The sequence below is a fragment of the Alligator mississippiensis genome, chromosome 2, assembly GCF_030867095.1.
Source record: "Alligator mississippiensis isolate rAllMis1 chromosome 2, rAllMis1, whole genome shotgun sequence".
Classification (NCBI taxonomy): Eukaryota; Metazoa; Chordata; order Crocodylia; family Alligatoridae; genus Alligator; species Alligator mississippiensis.
In genome coordinates, this window is record NC_081825.1 from 301,037,847 (window position 1) to 301,057,639 (window position 19,793).

The 19,793-nt window shown below is 43.4% G+C and overlaps 1 protein-coding gene across 4 annotated transcripts in view; it reads left to right on the forward strand.

Annotated features, from left to right (window-relative positions):
* The window catches only part of TOGARAM1 (TOG array regulator of axonemal microtubules 1), a 55,606-nt gene that overhangs the window by 2,674 nt on the left and 33,139 nt on the right, over positions 1-19,793 (forward strand). Inside the window, exons 2-5 of one of the 4 annotated variants that reach the window (XM_019495883.2) lie at positions 13,343-13,372; positions 15,416-15,572; positions 17,172-17,306; positions 19,289-19,585. The exons of 1 other annotated variant lie outside the window; for it this stretch is intronic. In XM_019495883.2, the coding sequence (XP_019351428.2) occupies positions 13,343-13,372; positions 15,416-15,572; positions 17,172-17,306; positions 19,289-19,585 (619 nt within the window). The remainder of the gene's footprint in view (positions 1-13,342; positions 13,373-15,415; positions 15,573-17,171; positions 17,307-19,288; positions 19,586-19,793) is intronic. 2 more of the 4 variants (XM_059723417.1, XM_059723416.1) reach the window with 2 other exon arrangements.

Consider the following 19,793-nt stretch of genomic DNA (forward strand, 5'->3'; position numbering starts at 1 on the left):
CAGTTCCAAGGGGTTTCCGAGTTCTCCTTTTGTACAGCGATCACAGCAAATTCCATTTGTTGTACACATCCTGTTCTTTGTACTTGCACTTTATTAGAAGGTCCTCCTACTCCCTGTGCAAAGCATCCTTCTCATTGTACATCCCACTGTTATCTTACGTGTTTTAGACTATCCAATACCAACCTTATTATTTAATTTTGTGATAAATCTGCACGACCAAATCATGTTCAGGAAATTCACGTTCACATATAGTTTAAACTTGTGTAAGCAGTTTGTGTATGGGGCACAGCTCCAGTGAGGACTGCACCCCCTAATTAAAACTCTGTATGTAATGGAACCCCTGAGAACTTTAAGGAATTAGGGTCTCCTGTGTGCCTGTATCTTTATATGAAGTGATTTTTAGGGCTCAAAATTTTCAGACTGGCAGTATCAGGCACAAAAGTCCTGTGTTTATGCACAGGGCAGATATAGTACAGATAACCACTTTGCTGATTTGCAGGTACCATCTCTGTGGATGAGAATGTCATTAACTTTTGATTTTAGTCATCATTTCTAAGATGACTAGCAATTAATGCAGATTGAGAAGATGATGGCTAATTGCCAGTGTGCCACTGGTAAGCCATAGCATACAACTTGGTTTGGTTTACAATATAGTGATAATTTGATTTCATTAATGGGCATTGTCAGTTCAAGAGACTGACCACTCCATGACATCATAACTGGTTGCCATGAATACAGTTCTAAAACTTTTTAAGTGAGTGTGTTCCTTTGAGAGTGGCCATATTGGATACCTGTATGTTGGTATGATTTCCAACACGGGGCTCCACTTGCAAAAACAGTGGGGAAAAGTAGCCATGTTGATGGCAGTTAAGACTAAAGGTTTCTGTTCAACCACAGAGATGGTAAATGTGGTCAAGAATGATGTCGGTTCCCTGTACAGTGCCACTGTTAACCTGTCTCATTTGATTTGGAGAAACAACTCAGTAGGGGAGAGAATAATTTAGTAATTTATTCCTTAATATCCATGGCCTCTCTTTGATGTGACTTTTGAAGAGGTGGCCACATGTGATCTGGACCACATACCTGTAAAGGCCTAGTTGAGACTAAACTGTCTGGAAAACAACAGAAACACCAACTAGCTTTTACAGTACTCTCTTACTTGAGCATGGACAAAATATGGCCCATGGGCTGGATACGAGCCACCAAGAGATTCTTTCTGGCCCATATCGGGTCCCTTGGCCTTGCCAGGTGCATGGGTCAGCCTGGTCTGTGGTGTATGTGTCCAGTCCCACTGGCCCGGGCACAAAGGTGCCACCTGGCATGGAACGCAGCATTTCTCAACCCGTGGTTTGTGACCTTAAAGTGGGTGGCGAGAATATATGAAAGGGTTGCAAACAAACTTTAAAAAATGGATCAACAAACTTGAAAAATGGATTATCCTTTAAAGGAGAAAAATGTGGGAAACCACAGGTTTCCCCTTGCAGGTTGGCAGAGTTCAAGCCTGCAAGGTGTGCTGCATGGGGCTGGATGGAGCCAGAGGAGGGCGATCAGGCAGGGGGTGCTGTGTGCATGTGTGTGTGCCCCCAGCCAGGTGGCAGTGGAGAGCAGCTCCCACAGCTCCCTGCAGGTAAATATATGGGGTGGGGGGGAGAGGGGATATGTATTGGGGCAGGGAGGCAGAGGCAATACTGGCTGCCACTCCACCTTCTCTCTGGGGTAGAGCGGTGGCCTGAGAGGAACAGCATTGGTGGCTGGGCCATGTCAGCAGGGTACAGCTTCAGCTCAGTGCGTGAGTGGCTGGCAGTGGGAGAAAGCAGGTCAGCTTCACCGCCCCCCCAGTCTCTTACTCATGCTGCTGGCGGCATGGTTGGCCGGGGGGGGGTCCAGTGGCAGCAGTGAGTCGCGCTGGCCCACTCTGCCCTCCAGTGCCGAGTCCTGCCCACTGGGCCATGGAGGCAGCTTCTGCCCATGCTGGTCCAGCCAGGCTACAGCCCCCATCCCTATTGTGGGTGCACAAATCTGAGGGGGCATTTGCCCTCCCCGCTCCCCCCCCCCCCAGCAACACACCTACACGCTGGCAGCTAGGAGTAGGGGGCAGCGAGTCAAGAGTGTGGGGCACCAGCAGGGGTGGGGGGGCTGTGGGCCAGAGGGCTGTTTCCTACATAAATTATTTACAGGGTTGGAAATGGCCATCAGTGTTTACAGTTGGGTCCTGGTACCAAAAAGGTTGAGACCACTGGACTAGAGGTTCTGCCCCTTATACTGTCTTGCAAAACCTTGGCTCACCAAAACTTCAGCTTCTAGCAGACCACCTTGCCCCTGGTTTCTCCTTAGTTTAACTGTGTCTTGTCTTCTAATCAGGTTCTCCCTCACCCCAGTCTCTTCCCTCTCCCTTCCTAGAAGTGGTAAAACCCAGGATAAGATATTTTTGGCAATCCAGTTAAGTGGTACTATAACGAGCAGGGCCCTTGCAGATAAGTCAAGTAACACAGTCTTTCAGGGAAAGACCAGAGTAGCACAGTAGGGTACCCCTGCATGGGTACCTGTGTGGTAACTAACTGGTGATTACTTTTCCTGTAGAATCATTAGAATCTGATTTGTTTCTCTACTTATCCAGTGTATAACATGGGTATAAAAGAGGTACCTGTTCTATCATGCTTTGGATAGACTGTAGCCTCTGCATACTCCGCCTCTGCTAGCTGGTCTGAGCACCCCACTAGCTCTCTGATTATACACACTGTGTCATTTCATTAAGCTTAATAGTACTGCATGCAGCAAGCTAGGGGCAAAGCTGAATTGTTGAGCAGCTGGGTCCCAGGCCTGCACATCTTTTAAAATCATACAAGTCATGTATGTACAGTCAGGGGTTGTCTGTATATTGAAGTTGCACTGGGTAACTCTTGCATGTAAATGAGGCTTACCAGAAATAACATGGTGAGAGTTTGGTCAAAAAGTCTACCTACCTTTAGGCTAGTTCCCTAGAATGTTGTAATGCGTTGTCAGGCTAATTCTAAACCCTCACGGGTTACAGGCTTTTAGTTTCCCTTCAAGACTAGACCATTCCAAAACTGAGCAGAACTCATAACAAAACCTTTCCCTTTTCAACAAAGCCTTTCTTTTTATATTTAACCCATCAGTCCTAGTTGTGCCATTTTGTAACTTGGTGTGTTCATTTGTTTTTTGCTTACACTCTGCATATATGAAAACTAGAACCTGGTAAAATCTGGCAGAGGTAGCACCTACCTTAGCATGCTAAACTTTGGCACGATTTAAGATTGTTTGTTTGTTTGGGGGTATTTTTTAAACCACTACGTTTCTATGCATTGCATTGCCAAAATGTTATGGTGAGCAAGAAATGAATATTCTGTCTCATGAATCTGCAGATAGTCTGCTTACAGCTTTGTCAAGGATCAGTTTAGTCAAATGAACAGGACTCCGTTTGCACCATTCGGTGTTCTGTGGTTAGCGTGAAAATTCGTATTCAGAGAGGGGGAGCCAGCTCGACATCTGTAACTGAACCAATTTAATTAAAAATGAAATGTTTTGTGTTTTGCATTCCTAGAGCCATCTGATCCCTTCTGGAAATGCTGTCTGTTCCTTTGTCTTTCCTCAACTCCTTGACTTTATGCTGCCTGCTTTTTACTTCCCTTTGTTGTCTTGTGTGTGGCGGTTGGCAGTAATACAGACCAGTGTTATCAGCTGTACTCATCTGCCATAGGGAGAACTACATGCCCCTTTTACATTCTTATCTGAAAGATGGCCGAATAGATAGAAAAAACCCTTTAACCAGAACTCCTTTTACATTAAAATATAATTCTTCCCCCATTACTTTGTACTAACATGCCTGAGTACTCTTGGGAATAGGAGTCGGCATTCAAGTTCTGGTGAATTTGAAGATATCACCTCTGATCTGAGAGCAAATAAACAGGTTTCATTTATCAGCTTCTACTGAGGTGCCATGGTTATGGTTCAATCACTGGAGTCAAAAGTAGTAAATTGGTAACTCCACAATTACAGAATTTGCTAGAGGCATGACAGAATATGGTACTTACTGTTTTCTGTAATGTCTTATTGTTAAATGTAAGACTTCAGAATTATCCTTTAGAAAAACTGCTTTCAGAAACTGTAACCATTTAAAATGTAGGAGGCTATTAAGGCTCCCAGCCCTGCTGCTGTGTCACCAAAAGCTAGGAAGACTGCAGGAGTAGGCCAAAGGCAAAATGTGGCTGGACCTTACGTTCATAAATTGTTTAGGCTTTTCTTAATTATAAACAGGTTCTGTAGACATGTGGGGAGTCTGCTCTGATGTGTTGGAAATCCAGAGTGTCAGAGCAGACTTGATTAATCAAGTCTCCTGGAGCACGGAAATTGATGCACTCTGGCAGCCTTCCATGTTGCATGCATCAGCATCCCCGCGCTTTAAAAATAGCAGCAGGGCACTTTAAGCTAAAACACGTTTGATGAGCTTTAGTTCAAAGCGCCCTGCTGCCATTCTTCAGCGCAGGGATGCTGATGCACGTGACACATGGGTGCTTTTAATTAGCACGGCTTGCTCATTAAAGTGCCTGGTGCTGCACCCAAAGCACATGTAAAAATGCCCTGAAAGATTAGTCTGATCCACAAGAGCGCAGAATAGATAGCTTTACTTAAACTTGTATTGTTAAATTATTCTCCAGTCCTTGGTTTGTTTTATCTCCCATTGCTTGGTGCAGGTGAGCTCTTCGGGCACTTACCATTTTTACTTTTTTCTGGGCTGGCACAGTGGGATCTTGTTCTGTAAAGGCTTTCTTGTTACCACCGCAGTGTAATAAAATATATATATCATACACATGCTGGAGGGCATTTCCAGTTTTAATGCAAATTGAAGAACAATTTTTTTTTTTTAGTGCAAATGCATGTATTTCTTTTAAGGCTGACTTTGATTCATTTGTTTGCTGTATTTGAGGACGTCTTCTGTTAACTGAAAGATGGCTGGCAATGGTGCTGTAGAATGGGACAGTCTTAGGACTGGATACCTGAAAAGAAGGCTTGCCCTAAATAGTTTCAAATTTTGTTCATTTTACAAAATAAAATTGACAAACTACAAAACTAAGATCAAAACACAAGAAGACCTTGTCAAACTTCTTGTGCAAATATAACATGTAATTATTAATTTAGAAACATTCCTTTGCGCTGAATTTGTTAAAAATTAACTTTGAGTCATTCAGGTACTGAAAGAACTCATGCAATCAGCTTAATGGTTACAGATCAGCAGCATCATTTTGAGAGAGACTGTCTAGTTACTGGTAAAGTCTACACAAGGCTTTGAAAAGCGTATGATGAGTTCTGAAGTTAAAACTTGTAAGCTGGTATGAATTAATTAGTAAATTTGTAAAGCTCTGTATGGATAGGACATTGCCTTTGGCTGGTCTAAACATAAATTGCCTGCCTTTATAACTTGGATCAGTTTACTTAAACTATATCTTCTTGTGTAGGCCCTTGCATTGCTTTAAAGCTTTTAAAATTAATTTTATTTATTTATTTTTTTTAAACTAGTTTATTTTGTGTCTGTAAAGTTATAGGTCCAAGCTAAACTTTTCTGAGCTGGGTTCATGCTAATAAGCACGTTAGTATGTGTGGTGTATCAGTTAATTAATTGATATAAAAAGCACCTTTACATTATCTATAAAACTTCGGCTATAGCTACACAGCAAAAAAAAAAAAAGATGCGACTGTAGAACAGGCACATGTACCTGGTACTCACTTTAACCCAGCTGCTACAGGGAACAACAGCAGAGATGCAGCAGTACTGGCTTCAGCATGGGCTAGCATCTGGAGTTGGTAGGTAGAAGCCCCAGAGGGTTTATATCCTGGAGGAAGGGCTTAAAACCAGTGTGTCTGGGGGCCTAAAGCAGAGAGCTGGCAGGTCTTCCAAAGCCACATGCTCTGTGGGAAGCCACCAAGGATGGCAACTGAGCTGTGTCCACTTGTTGAAGCTACTTGCATGACAAGGAGCAGGGATTAACTTTCCTGAGCTCAATTGTACAGCTAGTTTCAGAGCAGTGATGGAGTTTGGTAGAGCCAGAGGCCAAGCTGAGTATCTCAACTCAAGCTGTCTCTCAGAGGAAAATTGCTGAATAACACACCCTAAAAGGGTGCTCTGTACAAAATGGGAAGCTTTTGGAAATCCCTAAATGGAGGTGAGGAGACAGTTCGGAAGTATGTTATGTGGTTTCTGAAGAACATCAGCAATAGCCGTCGTATTTGAAATTCTTCTGCGTTAACCTTATTCCTACATACAACCATATATTACTCAGTTTCAAAGCACAATGGTAAGTATTACGGATTTCTTATTTAATAAAGGATTTATGCACTCAGCTACTTAATCTCTGTCTCATTTTTCCTGACAAATTACACTCCAAAAATCAAGAATTGGGCTATGAAAGGAGTCACGATCAGGATGGAGCCTCTCCATAGGACATAAGTTTTCTATCTACAGTAGTTGATTATCCAGAATAATTAATGTCGCCATCCTTCTAGGTAATCAAGTTTTCAAGATAAACACTTCATTATGAAGTGCTGAAAACTATAATTATAATTATAGTAGAGCAAATATTGAAAACAGAAATGTATGACAGTATTTTAAAATTTCCAAGCACTAGCGAATAAAAAACCACACAGTTCCCTTGCTGACGAGCAGAATCCAGCTATGGCTTGACAGTTTTCTTAATACAAAACTTTCTACTTAATTGACTTTCCAGATGATTGACTCTCTATTTTCTGAAAGCAAGAGTTATGTTTGCTAAACTCAACTGCTGCCTGAGCTGGAACTATGCTGTTAAAGCCATGCTTTCCAGCCAGTCATCCGTGTGCATTTTTAATGCCTGCAGGGCATATTAGGTTTTTGACCCCTCTGGGGGCCTGCGTGGCTGCCTGCACATGGCTCTGTGTGCAGCCATTTGGTTCAGCCACCCCGAATGGATCGCTGGACTGCAGCCCTGTTTCCAGCCTTGTTTCTGACACAGATCCAGTTTGGCTTGGCACCTGTAATAACTTCCCTTTGGGAGCCTATGACTGCACGAGTTTGCAGCAGAACAGGAACAGCAGCTGTGAAACATTAATTTGTGCATTCCTCAATGGCACAAAGTATTTAGAAAAATAGTATAACTCCAGGATAGATTTAGAGGAGTAATTCCGTATGCAATCTTAACTTCTCTCTTTGTAGCCCAGGGAGGTCTAGTTTGTTTCTATCTCTGAACAAGGAGAGCTGGTCTGTCCTGTTCACAACCTGCTCTCTCTCTTACTGACACACCTTTGGTTTTCTCTAATTCACTCAATCACCTCCTCTTCCTCGGGACTGTGATGTTTTAAATCTTGGATCCTGGACTTGAGCCACTGGGAGATTAAATGGCTCTAACCTAGACTCCTCTAGGATCGAGATATCTATAATAATAATAATAATAATAATAGGCTTATTCTGTCTATCCAGAGCACTCAGGATTTATAATAACAACACGCTTATTCTGCAATCTGAGGCATTTCAAACAGATATGCAGGCAAGTCAGAGCTAGAATGAAGTACTGGGGCTCCCTGCCATGGAGGGGGCAGGCTCCACTGAGGGGGGGGTGAAGGGGGAAGCAATGAGAAGCCTGATCCTTTCTCTCCCCCCTCCCGGAGCCTGCCCATCTCTCCGTGGCTGGGGGGGGCGTGCTGCCAGTGGCCCTGAGCTGCAGGGGTCCCCCAGTGCTTCCTTTTGCTGTGGCGGCACCCTGGGGTTACCACCACAGCAGAGGGAAGCACTCGTAGGGACCTGAGCAGATCATTAGCCATAGCAGAAAAGAGCACTGGGGTCAAATGACCCTGGCAAGATGTTCATCCAGCCTCTTAAAGACCCCCCAGGGTAGGAGCCAGCACTGCTTCGCTTGGAAGTTGGTTCCAGATCCTAGCTGCCCTGACAGTGAAGTAGCGCCTCCTGATGTCTAGTCTGAATCTACCCTCTGCCAGCTTGTGACCATTATTTCTTGTCACTCCTGGTAGTGCTCGGGGGAACAGGGACGCCCCCAATGCTTGCTGGTCCCCCTGACTAGTTTGTAACAGGCCACCAGATCCCCCTCAGCCTTCTCTTGTAGAGGCTGAACAGGTTCAGGTCCTGTAGCCTTTCCTCGTAGCCCTGCTGCCCCCTGATCATGCAGGTGGCCCTCCTCTGGACCCTCTCCATGCTGTCCACATCCCTCCTGAAGTGCGGCACCCAGAACTGGACGCAGTACTCCAACTGCGGCCTGACCGGTGTCACATAGAGGGGGAGGATCACCTTGGACCTGCTTGAGATGCATCTGTGGATGCATGACAAAGTACGGTTGGCCTTTCTGACCACATCCCCACACTGTCGGCCCATGTTCGTTTTGGCATCAGTAATGACTCCAAGATCCTTTTCTGCCTCTGCACTGATGAGAAGGGAGTTCCCCAGCCGGTAGGTCTGCTGCTGGTTCTTCCCCCCCAGGTGCAGTACCTTGCACTTGTCAGTGTTGAAACCCCTCCTGAGGGTCCCCTGCAGCTTAGGGGCGCTGTGACCTGCCAGCAGGTCGCTCCCTGGCCACGGGAGATGCAGGCAGGCTCTGGGAGAAGAAAAAAATTAAAAGCAGGCCCCTTTGCTTTCCCCCTGCCCCACACCCCTCAGTGGAGCCTGCCTGCACGAGTTGCTGCCATGTTGTGCAGCCCCTGAGCTGCAGGGGGGCCAGGTGCTTCTCATCGCGGCAGTGGTAGAGCCCCAGCTTGCAGGCAGCACCCACCAGATCCAATGGTGCACGGGGCGCTGGAAGCCTGGTTGTGCTTGGAGAAGCTTGGGCTTGGCAGGCTTCCAGTGCCCTGTGCACTGTCCCCACTGTCTGGGACCACCTGCAATTAAATAGTGAAAAGGGGCAATTTCCTCACATGTACAAGGGCCCTTAGTCATATATACAAGGGCCCTCTTATTCTATGACTATAAGCAAGTCACAAGGTCAGACTTTTGACAAAATATGTATTTATATTCCTAAGCCTGGACACATGGGCAGCCTCATATAGTTTTTTTGAAGGTGAGAAGTTTTGATTCCATTAAAGTATTCGGTCAAAGGATAACTAAAAATCCTGTATTGAAAGAAACACTTTTGCAATAAAAATTTAATAGCAAATGTTTTGCGGGTTTCATCTGGTTTCTTAAAACCTTCAGAGGGCTTTGTCTTGGGTTTCCCTTTCTTGATGGTCCCTTTAACCACTTTTGTAATATAATTTCATAGCGAGTAATCCCTCAAATTTATAAAACATATTTTATGCCATATTCATAAGCAACATGCAGTTCCCAGGTTGCCACATTCCCTGAAGGGGATGCTCAGAACAAATTGAAACATTACAGGTCCTCACTCTTCCTTAATGCAAAAATCACATTTTTTCATATCCGTTGCAGTTTCAAATTAGGACCCTTATATAATGCAGCAGAAGTCCAGCGTGGCGTCTATAGCATTTTTGATTTATATAGTAATTGCTAGCATTTCTTAGCAAGTGCTGGCCATGTTAATTATGTTCCTCCTCACTTCCAGTAGCACAGTTGCAGTTAAACAAGTTGTGAATACATCTGCCTTGAGGATGGACAGCAACAGCTGCTGAACATGGCACAGCAACACTTCACAGTAGTTCAGAAAAGACAAGAGCCTTATATGATTTTCCTATATGGTTATTACTCAGGCATATACTTGCAGCCTTTCTCCCTCTTCCATTGCTTATCAAATTGGTAATATAGTGGTGGACTAGATGTCTTGGTCTTTTGAGGACGGTATGGACTGTAGATTTTCTGTGTCCAGCACCTCTGTGAAATTTTTATTTTATAAAACAAGTAGTATCTTGCTAACCTTGGGAAACATGTCCAGGTGCCAAAACTATAACCCTGGTTTGCAGTTTTCATGGAGAGAGTAAGGATTGAATGGAAATGAGGACTGAACTCTGAGTCAGGGCTGAGATGTATCATGTGGTAGGTAAGGATAGATTGTCCACACAGGTACCAGCCCTGCAGAGGAAGAAGTCTTCACCCTCTGGGACTGTCGGCTCTGGCTTCTGCTCACATTCCTGCTGTCTTTTGCATGGGATACAGAAGCCAGGGTTTCCTCCCACAGCAGGCACTAGTGGAAACTGCGTAATGGGAGCTGAAACCTTAAGAGTTCGGTTCTCCAGATTGTGTTCTCTAGCAAGCGCAGCAGCGAACTCGGATGTGCGCTTGGTAACATAAGCACTTTCTGGCTCCTACAACTATCTTTAAATCATGCTTGCAATCTGTAAGAAATCCATCTAGACACATAGCACTGAATTACCCTGGTGTTCCTATAATTACTGGCCCCACCACTGGATTTTGCCATGTTAGCTCTTGCTGTACTGTACATGTACCTCCTCCCATGTGGACAGACAGAAATGTTCAAGCTGCAGTGTCCAGCGATGCTCCTAAGCAAATTGACATACATGGTAGAACATGCATGGCTAGAAAGGAATGCGTGCCCTAGTAGTCTGAGAACAGGAGTGGGAACCAGGACTTCAGGGTTTTAATCCCATTTCTTATTCTGATTTTTGACAACCTTTCATTAAGTCCTCTGCCTCAGAATCCTTATTTATGAAATGAAGCCACTGTGTTTTCTTGCATGCCACAAGCCACCAAATAAGGCATGCAGATTGTTTTGGAAGGCAGAAGGTAGATAAATAGACTTTTCCCAAATCATGATGGACTGTGAGATTCAGAGCAAGTCCTCCTGGGAATGCAAAGTGTCCAGGAAGTGTGGCATCCTAGGAGACAGTCTGGGTGAGGAAGCAGGAACTTCTAGGGTGGCAGGACAGCAACAAGGCTCAGGCCTGTATCTCTTTATGGTATATAGTTCCTTGTATAGCTGCCTGTAAATGATAAAGTGTTGTTTCCCCACCACAAGCCTCATTACAATACTACAGGCTCAGTGGCAGCTTCAGGCACAAGCTACAGTGCTCAGCCAGTAGCTACTGCAAATTCCTTAGTGCAGGGGTGGGCAATTATTTTGGGTGGAGGGCCACTTACTGAGTTTTGGCAAGCCATCAAGGGCTGCATGACAGGCAGCCGGGGGCAGGTAAATATTAATTTTCTAAAATTTTTATGGGCCCCGCAGGCCAGATAGAATGGCCTGGCGGGCCACATCTGGCCCCAGGCCACATTTTGCCCACCCCTGCCTTAGTGGCTGTGAGGGTTAACACCAGATTTCACCCCTTCTCTTGCTGGGCCAGAGAGCAGAGCATCTCCATGCTTCTATTCCAGCAGTGTGGTAATGCATGAAATGCAAAACAAAATGAAATCTGCATTTTGTTTCTACTTAATTAAATATATATATATTAAAGGAATATCAAAACCATTCAAATTCAGTTGAAGAGAGTCAGTGTTTTTGCATGTGCACATGTGATCATGCCTTAGCAGCACAAAAGCAAACAGCTCTCCTTATGAACCAATTGAAAGTTGTTCCCCCCCCCCATCATTAAACAGAAATCGCTAGCTTACTTGCTATTGATGTTTCCCAGATGCAGACACGCAGGAATTTTTCATTTTGGAGAAAGCAAGGTTTATTAGGGATTAGACTCTTTAAAATATTGAACTTAAACTTCAAAACTCAAACTTCTGTTGTGTTTCAGAGAAGTATCTCTGTTTTGCAAATCTTGAACTAAGAACGTGGCCCTAAAATGTTTTATTACCTTACCTATGTTTTGGCAGCACTTTGGAATTCCAGAAATTAATCTGGGTGACTGCTTATTGCAGAGTTAGGACATTTTATAAAACGTTAAATATTTAATAAGTCTTCTATCATTCAGAGGTACAGAACCACTCAGGTATAGTCATCCTTTGTGTGGAGTGATTCTGCCCCCAAATTTGCCCTCTGCTACTTCTGAAGCACCTGGGGTTGCACAGTAGAATTGGCAGATATAAGCCAAGGCAAAACTTGGCCTTTGCATGCCCTAGCTAAAATGGGTTAGCTTTCAACGTTCCCTATCAACTAATAAATTATTACAGTATACAGTCTGCATGAAACATTTAGTAAACTTTAGAACTGGACATTGTCTCAAAGTTTTACACCACAGCTTTTGTTGTCCACTTGTAAAAAGGCTAAACAATTTATGTACAAGGCGTGCAGTAGATCATTTTCTCCATGTTAGCATTTTAGGTAGTGAGAATAGAGGTATTTGGTTGCAGTCTCCAATTAGTTTGAGCTCATTTATTTGATCAAACTGATATGCCTATTTAGATTTCAGTAGATAATGTGTGTGGTTTATAGCAGCTTGTCTAGGCTGCATGTTGTGGCGAAATCTTGTTATTGGACTAAAATTACATTTAGTGTGATTTCGCAAATATTTGAATTGCAATTTGTTTCAAAATTCAACTCAAGTGTGAACTGAGATTTGCAGTAAAGCTCAAATAAAGATTTTTCCAAAGGGAATATGTCGTTTGAGAAAGGTGTATTGGCTTATGTTAGCCCTAGATAATGAAATCCTCCACAAAACATGGATAGTAGGTAAAAGCAAATTTTCATATGCTATCTGCTCTGCAATACAGCACATTCCTGACAAGGTGCTGTCACTTCAAAGGCTGAATTAATAGTTTCAGTGTCTGTCTAAATGGAAACTTTGACTCTCTGCTGAGATTTCTCTAAGGAAGGAAATGTGGACTAGAATAATAGTAAAAATGGGGTGGAAGGGACCTCAGGAGGTCTAGTCCTTCAGACAGGATCATCCCTGACCAAAGCATCCCAGGTAAATGTTCATCTAACCTGTACCCAGAAATGTCAGTGATGGAGATTCCTCAAGTTTAGGTAATCTATTCTATACCTCATCTACTCTCATAGTTAGAAACTTCCTTCTCGTGTCTAATGGAAGGCTTCTTTGTTGTAATTAAAAACTACCACTGTTTGCCCTGTACCATGTGGACATAGCTGCTGCCCTCTTTACCATTACCCCTGTAAAGTTTGAAGACTGTTCTCAAGTTCTCACTTAGTCTTCTCTTAAACTAAAAAATCCCAGTCTTGTATGTTAACCTTTCCTCATAAGTCATGTTTTCTCCACCTCCAATCATTTTTGTTGCTCTCCTCTGGACTTTTTGCAGTTTGTCCACATCTTTCTTGAAACGTAGTGCCGCACTTGTAGGGAAATGATTAGGAAAGCTAAGGCGGCGACTGAGTTTGTTAGCCAAGGGAGTCAAGGACAATAAGAAGTCCTTCTTTAGGTCTGTAGGGAGCAGAAAGAAAACAAATGGAAACGTGGGACCCCTGCTTAACACCTTGGGACAGCTGGTAATGGACACTCTTGTCTTACCAATCTCATCTCCTTTTGCAAACAGGTCTCTTGCCACCTGGACGCGGGAGAGAAGGTCAGTGTTATATACCTAGACTTCTAAAAGGCTTTTGATTTAGTATCCCATGATATCCTTGTGGAAAAATTGGAAGATTGTGGGCTTAACTGTTCAACAGTTGAGTGGGTGGGAAACTGTCTGCATGGTAGGACCCAGAGAGTTCTCATGAACGGATCTGTGTCGTCTTGGTGAGAAGTGGCCTCAGGGGTCCGTGCTTGGACTGGTGCTTTTCAACATCTTTATTAATGATTTGGATGTGGGGGTGAAAAGCTCACTGGCCAAGTTTGCGGAGGACACTGAGTTATGGGAGAGCATGGTCATGCCAGAAGATAGGGTGCAGATACAGGTGGACTGGGACAGGCTGGAGAGCTGGGCGGACTGGAAGCAGGTGAAGTTCAACACTCAGAAGTGTAAGGTGCTCCATCTGGGGGCAAACAATCTCCAACATACCTACAGGCTCAGTGGAGACAATTTGACTTGCACCATGACCGAAAGGGACCTAGGGGTAGTGATCGACCATCGCGTGAACATGAGCCGGCAGTGTGATGCTGTGGCCAGCAAGGCAGACAACACGCAGGCCTGCATTAACCTTTGCATCTCACCCCAAACTAAAGAAGTGATACTCCCACTGTACTCTGCACTGGTGAGACCGCAGCTGGAGTACTGTGTCTAGTTCTGGGCGCCGCACTTCAACGAGGATGTGGAAAAACTTGAGGGTCCAGAGAAGAGCCACCCGTATGATCTGGGACTTGCAAGACAAGCCATACGAGGAGAGGCTGAGACACTTGGGGCTCTTCAGTCTACAGAAGAGAAGGCTGAGAGGGGACTTGGTAGCAGCTTACCGCTACATCAGGGGAGTCTTCAAAAGGAGACTAGAAAGTCACCTCGCTGGGGTCACTTGACCCCAGTTGTCTTTTCCTGCCTAGTGCAGGGGGACTGGACCCGATGGTCTACAAGGTCCTTTCCAGTCCCTAACAATCAATCTATGAAGCTAAACTGGACACGGTGCTCCAGGTGAGGCATTACCAGTGCTGAGAACACTGGAAAAACTACTTCCTGTGACTTGCAACCATATTCCTTTTAATTACATCCCCCTATGCTATTAACTTTCTGGCAACAGTATTACAGTGTTGTAGGCAGCACAATTTCTGGTATGTGGGCTGGGTATTAATCAGAAAACTTGTCTTGAATGCTGCCCTAGTTTGTACTGAAGCCAGAATTTCTGGTTGCACCATGGAGATGCCCCCTCCTGTCCCTGGCGCACACAATTACATCCCTGTAGCACAGTTCACACAGCCCTAGGCTGCTCCTGTACCAGCAGGATACTCCCTGAGCCTCCTGTAAGTGCCTGTATGACCCCCATTCACCCCCAGAATGATGTGTGGGAGTTGAAGCATGGAGGGGGTTGCCTTTTCATTTGATGTGGTCAGTACTTGAATTCATATGATCCCAAGTGCATTTCTTTGGATGCTGGGAGTTGTGAATTTGCTTTCTGTCACTCCTTTGTGCTATCACATATTCTCTCTCCTTTGTATCTTTTGAGCATGGTGAGGAGGGGGGAAAGATTTTTCTTGGTTGGTCCTAGCCCCTACGTAGGCTGCATGTGAACTCTGGCTTTTATTGGTTTTCTGACAGCACATTTTGTTCTAGTAATCCTGCATACACCTTGTGACATGCCCGGCAGTGGGGTAGATATTACAGGCCGTTACTGGTTGAGGAGGGGGTTCTTAGTGCAAGTAGTTACACTATTTCATAGTTTCATAGTTGGTAGGGTCAAAAGGGATCTGAGCAGATCAAGTCCGACCCCCTGCCATGGGCAGGAATGAATGCTGGGATCAATGACCCCAGCCAGGTGATTATCTAGCCTCCTTTTGAAGACCCCCAAGGTAGGAGCCAGCACCACTTCCCTTGGAAGTTGGTTCCAGGTCCTAGCCACCCTGACTGTGAAGTAACGCCTCCTGATGTCTTGTTCTGTGGATCCTCAGTTTATAAAGAAAAATAAGTCGAGCTTATTAATCATATGTTTACATGGTTTTTTTTTCATTTTCTTTTTTCTTACAGTTCTCCCCGTCCAATGATTTCCTTCATTCTCCAAAATTAAGGCCTTCTCAAGGGATGCCAGTCAGTGATGATTTATTTTTTAGCAGAAAAAGAGTTTCGAGGAATTTATTTCAGAATAGTTTCGATTTTAACTCTGAGCATTCTTCCGTTTGTGCTGGTAAGTACCATCATAGGGAATTACATTTTCAGGAAACAGAAGACCTCTATTACTGGTGAAGTGGGAATAAGACAATTGAAAAATCTGTTTATTTACAACATTTCAAGGATTTTAGACCAATTCTTCACCCACATCCCCCTCCCCCCCCCACACATTTTTTTTAACTAGATAGGCTCCAAATTTGATTATTAAACACAGGTCCTTATCATCAGCTGAAGTCAGATAGCATAGATCTGTTGAAGTTACTGGACCCATGTTTTGGATCTTTTTTGTTTTAATCTACATGCCAAGTTGTACTGGTTTCAGTAAATCTGTTTAACATCACAGCTTGTTAAACTGTTTGGAGTTTTTGTGTAGAATAAGCCCTTGGTTGCACAGTAAGCAGTTTAATTTGATTATTTAGGACATGATTAATAGTAAATGTGTCAGTTTTTAATCAGATAGATTAAACGATGATTTAGGGTCACCCTGAAATTGAGTTTCTTCTTGATTCCCAGGTATAAAAAAAACTTACGCAAGAATTTCCGTGCAGATCAACAAAGAAATAGTTAGACCAGAATTCTTGCACATTGTGTAAAATACAGTTCAAACAGCAGTAAATTAAAGAGCAATAGAAAAGTTTGAGCTGACTTGTGGGAACACAGAGAGAATGTTGATTATTACCATGGACATATTTTAGCAAAGGGTCTCTTGAATAGTAACATTTATAAATGAAATACTGCACTATAGATAGGGTAAGATGGAAATGGCTCTGTTTGTGCATTGCAGCCTTTTCCATAAGTGTATTATGCCAGCAGTTCAACAGCGTAGTTTTGCAGATTTTCAAATGTTACCTTTTCTGTTCTTTTTTTTTTTTTAATTGGTTATGGGTGGGTGTAGGAGTGGAAAGCGGTGACCCGGCTGTTTGTGGTGGGAAGTTGGCTGCAAAGGGAACTTTGAGGGGTGAGATTTTCTTTTCAAAATAGCGCAAAGCCTTTTTAAGATCAGCTGTCCAGCTGGTTGTGCGTCCAGTGTAACACCCAGCCTGTGATAGCAGGGCAGACTCGGTGGTTTGTATTTTAATAGTGAAAAGGCATGTGGGAGTCTGGGCAAGACCAGACTTGATTTGTTCTCCTTCCCTGGCAGTGAGCTGTTTATATTTAACTTTGTCTGGGGAGTATTGACACGTGTGGAATGCAAAGCTTACTAACCATTATGCTGTGAATGACATCATTGTAAGGAAGCTGACTACTTCTCTGTGTTTTTGAGGGGTTTTTCTCCCTTTTATTTTCCCATATCCAAAGAAGGGATTGTTCGTTAGTTTTTTTGACCCACTGCAACTCTCAGTGTTGGTAATGTGCCCTGATATAACTACAGGCAGCTCTGCACTACGTACCAGCTATTATTCTAACGTGTATGCACAAAAAAGCATTATAAGGTTGCTTGGAAACCCCGGGGTGCAGCACTGGAAACGTCCAAACTTTTCACTTAGTTTTCATTAGCCAAATATTATTTTCTTTAAAGTGCCTTGAATCTTTGTTCAGTTTTAATATATAAGTTGATAAACACCCAGAAAGCTTTTATCAAATATTTCTTTTGGTTACCTTTTCCTTTTGAAAGGTGTTATTGCCTCTCAGCAGCCACATATATCAGGGAAAAGCGGACAACTTGGATACTCACAGATTCATGGGAAGAGTGGTAGCGTGGATTCTGATTTACAGTTTCTAGGATTAAATAATCATCGGCAAGATAAAGGTACATGGACTACAGCCAGACTCTAAATCTGTGCATATCACTTTGAAAATATCCTATTTTCCTGTACTGGGCCTCTTTAGTAGGTAGATTGTTCTGTGCCATGAACCATGTTCTTTACTTAGAGCCACAAACTGCCAACACTTTATACAAGGTATTCTGTTGTAGAAATGGTCTGAGGTAGACGGCTTATGGAATTTATACAGCTCGTTAATATATTGTTCCAATATTGGTGTACTAATAGTAATTTTTGGCTTCTGTGTGGTGCTCTTCATTCGTAGATGTCAAATCACTAATCCACCTTTCTTTCACTTCTTTGCACTTAGCTATATCAACAAGTTATATACATGTAAGACTGTACTGTAATACAGACCCCAGTAAGGCCAAGTTGGCTTTGAGGAGTAGAGTGTCTAGGTGGAAGTTAGTGGAAAGCTTTTTTAATGTAGATCCTTGTGTTTAACTTGTTCTTCTATAGTAGGAACTTGAAGTCATTCCTGTCTGACAGTGGACTGGTGATCCCCATACAGTTTTTAGTAAACAGATATCCAAGCCACATTTGTGTACCATCGCAGTAGGCATTAATGGCAATGTACCGGTGAAGTTTAGGACTGGAATAGATGTCTTTTAATGCCTAAGGACAGGTAAGGGCTGAAACGCATCAGCAGTGCAGAGCATAGCAGTTTGCCACCTGTTCCTGTTCTGTGAACGTGGCAGGGCTTGAACAATTTAGCAGAGATGTAGGTAGTGAAGGAGTGAGCTTGTAGCCAGTGGGTGAAATAAAAGATAACAGTGGGGATGCAGGGCTCCTAGGAAGTGCCTTGTGGACTAGCTCATCTGTCCATCTCACTGCAGCTCTTTAGAAGGATGCTGGGCACTATCCAGTCCTGCTAGAGGCTTTATTTTCTTACCTCCATTTGGCTAGTTGCTATCTCATGGGCATGATAATGTATACTGCTGCTGAAAAAGTTTTCTATCCTGCTTCCATACCATGGCGTCTTAAGCTGCATTCTGCCCCTACCTTAGTTTCTAGGACACTGCCAGGCACTTCTCTGCCCTTCTTGTTGCCTCCTTCTCTGAAAACAACTCCAGCACTAACCTCTGCAACTACTTATGGCTTTATTCAGCAGCACCAGAACACAAGTAGCCTGATTTTTGTTGGCTTCACTTCGCATTGAAAATGGCTGTATTTGTCAGTTTTAGGCAGCCTTGGAAAGTACGATTACCAGGTAGAGACCTTGGAGATCTTGAAACGCTGTCTGACTCATCCAGCGTCTTTCTGCACTACAGACACAACTGAGTCAAGGGGAGAGTTTGTAGATACTTTGATTCATTTGCAACATAAGTGATTGACTCAAAGATGTAGCTTAAGCAGGTGCCAGTTTTGACCACAACTTTTCCATTTTTGGTAAAAGGAAAGATTGGAAACAGTTTCTCACTCTGTTTACTTTTCCTGTCTTTCATTTTGCAAATACCAGTTTGCAAAACAAAACACTTTTCCTTCTGGAGTTTCCAAAGGAGCTGCAGTACATCGTATTTTCCTTTTTTGATTTGAATGCATGTGTGTAAAATGTCTGCTACTGCAAATCCAGCCTACAGTGCAACAGGCCACAAAACTACATTGTATGTACTTGCCTAATTCCTAGATGCCCTTCACTTGCAACCAGCTTGGTAGATGTGTTATTTTGCTGCAAGCTATTCCTATAATAGCGTATCCAATAGTGCTGTCTTCATAATGGCACTCTGTTGAATCTAGTGTTTTGATTGTTTCCGATTTGTATGTCAAAGGAGGTGATTATCTTGGATTTGAATGTGGTTATCACATTTGCAAAGAAATGCTCGATTCCTCTTTGAAAAATAGCTTTTGCAGAGTTTTAAAAAATCTAATTGTAAGATAAATTAGATAAAGGGAGAAGTGAAATGAAAATGCTGTTGGCTTTGATAGAAATGAATAAGCACAAATAACAGCCTTTTATTTTTCTTATCAGTTTGTGCCAGCCTAAATTTTACCAACAAGACCCAGCGAGCTTTTTGCGGCCCTGCAGAGCGTACTTTGTCCTTTTCAGGTTCTAATGCAAAGCAAGGGACCTTCATTCTTCCATCGTATCCGCTCTCATCACCCAGAAACAGTCCAAAGCACACATCCCCTCCTAGTGATTCTCCAAAGAAGCCTCAAGAGCATGGCATTAACTTCTCAAACTCTTGGCCTCTCAAGAGTTTTGAAGGCCTGCCTAAGCCCAGTCCACAAAAGAAGCTTCTCAATCAAAAGGCAGGAGACAAAGCAGGTAAAAATGGTGCTCAGAACAAAAGTTTGTGTTCATGTTTTCAACAAGTGGCCTCCATGAACTGAAGGCAAAACTTGTATTTGTGTAGAAAAGTAGTCTCTTGCTAACCTTGGGAAATATGTCCAGGTACCAAAACTATAGCCCTGGGTGACAATTTTCATGGAGAGAGCAAGGACTGAATGGAGATGAGGACTGAACTCTTTCTTGC